We start from the raw sequence: 1445 nt of genomic DNA, 5'->3' as shown, positions 1-1445 counted from the left end.
AGAGACAAAGGTCAACCGCCAGTATTTACCGATCACTAGGTCAGTGCAGGTTCCTCAAGTTTGTTTATTTTCCAAAGGTATCAGATCCCTGCTTGTTTTACTGACTTGTCACAGTGAAAAACATTGCTCAGTTGACTCAGGTTTCCATGTCCTGGCGACATATAATAAGTCTTTTACAATTGTATTAGAAATATCAATCGGTCCATGATGCTTTTTTCATTCCAGTTGCCGCCCACCTCACACACACAATCAATCACCCGTGACAAGACAGAAGCCCCAGCGAACATCACCAGTGCCCCCACCCGTCTTCCCCATGCCCTCTTCCCCATGCCCACTTCCCCATGCCCTCTTCCCCATGCCCTCTTCCCCATGCCCACTTCCCCATGCCCACTTCCCCATGCCCTCTTCCCCATGCCCACTTCCCCATGCCCACTTCCCCATGCCCACTTCCCCATGCCCTCTTCCCCATGCCCACTTCCCCATGCCCACTTCCCCATGCCCTCTTCCCCATGCCCTCTTCCCCATGCCCTCTTCCCCATGCCCTCTTCCCCATGCCCACTTCCCCATGCCCACTTCCCCATGCCCTCTTCCCCATGCCCTCTTCCCCATGCCCTCTTCCCCATGCCCACTTCCCCATGCCCACTTCCCCATGCCCTCTTCCCCATGCCCACTTCCCCATGCCCTCTTCCCCTTGCCCACTTCCCCATGCCCTCTTCCCCATGCCCACTTCCCCATGCCCTCTTCCCCATGCCCACTTCCCCATGCCCTCTTCCCCATGCCCACTTCCCCATGCCCACTTCCCCATGCCCACTTCCCCATGCCCTCTTCCCCATGCCCACCAAATAGTCAGGCAAGCAACGTTCACTCTGTTACTATGGAATAAATGCAACATCATGTGATATTATTAACATGTTCTACCTTTGTGTATATTATACATATTCTCTTTGTTATACTGTTGTGAATATATATAATTGATTGTAAACATTCTACTTAAGTCTGTTGAATTAAATACTAATATAGTAGTGTGTATACTCACCCAGGTGTTGTTATTGCGTGGGTTGGCCGTGGACAGTGGTACCTCTGCTTAGCGAGTTGATCCCCTATCACGAGGGTTAATATTGTGATTCATCCGTCATCGGAAATGTTGCCGTCTATAAGAAAGCCTCAATCTGAAACTTCAAAATATAAAGAATTATTGTGCGCAAACACATGAAATGATGGCCACGTGCATGTGTAAAACATAGATACCGTGAAGCCTTCCTTGACGGTGTCCGTCACACGAGCTGCCCCCATGGTGATACATACCTGGACGTTACCACCAGGCGGGTAGGTGGCATGAGTGAAACAGCGATCGAGGGCTAGTCAAAAGGTTCTAAGCCTGGCTAACTTTCAACTATGGGCCATGACAAAGTGAACTAGTCAATATAGTTCTTTGTTTGAGTAGT

At 50.0% G+C, this 1445-nt stretch overlaps 1 protein-coding gene across 1 annotated transcript; it reads right to left on the bottom strand.

Moving 5' to 3' along the window:
- Positions 1 to 249: 249 nt before the first annotated feature.
- Positions 250 to 819, bottom strand: LOC124117946 (glycine-rich cell wall structural protein 2-like). Its single transcript, XM_046479967.2, has one exon. The coding sequence runs from the start codon at positions 817 to 819 to the stop codon at positions 250 to 252; it is 570 nt and encodes a 189-aa protein (XP_046335923.2).
- Between the last annotated feature and the right edge of the window lie 626 nt (positions 820 to 1445).

The sequence above is a fragment of the Haliotis rufescens genome, unplaced genomic scaffold, assembly GCF_023055435.1.
Source record: "Haliotis rufescens isolate VD_foot unplaced genomic scaffold, xgHalRufe1.0.p SCAF_2, whole genome shotgun sequence".
In the NCBI taxonomy this organism is placed as follows: domain Eukaryota; kingdom Metazoa; phylum Mollusca; class Gastropoda; order Lepetellida; family Haliotidae; genus Haliotis; species Haliotis rufescens.
Note: the sequence above shows the minus strand (reverse complement) of the source record. Positions and strands in the feature narration are given on the sequence as shown.

Bases quoted from the DNA above. Each gene is read 5' to 3' on its own strand.
- LOC124117946 (XM_046479967.2), bottom strand. From the start codon at position 819: ATGGGGAAGTGGGCATGGGGAAGTGGGCATGGGGAAGTGGGCATGGGG.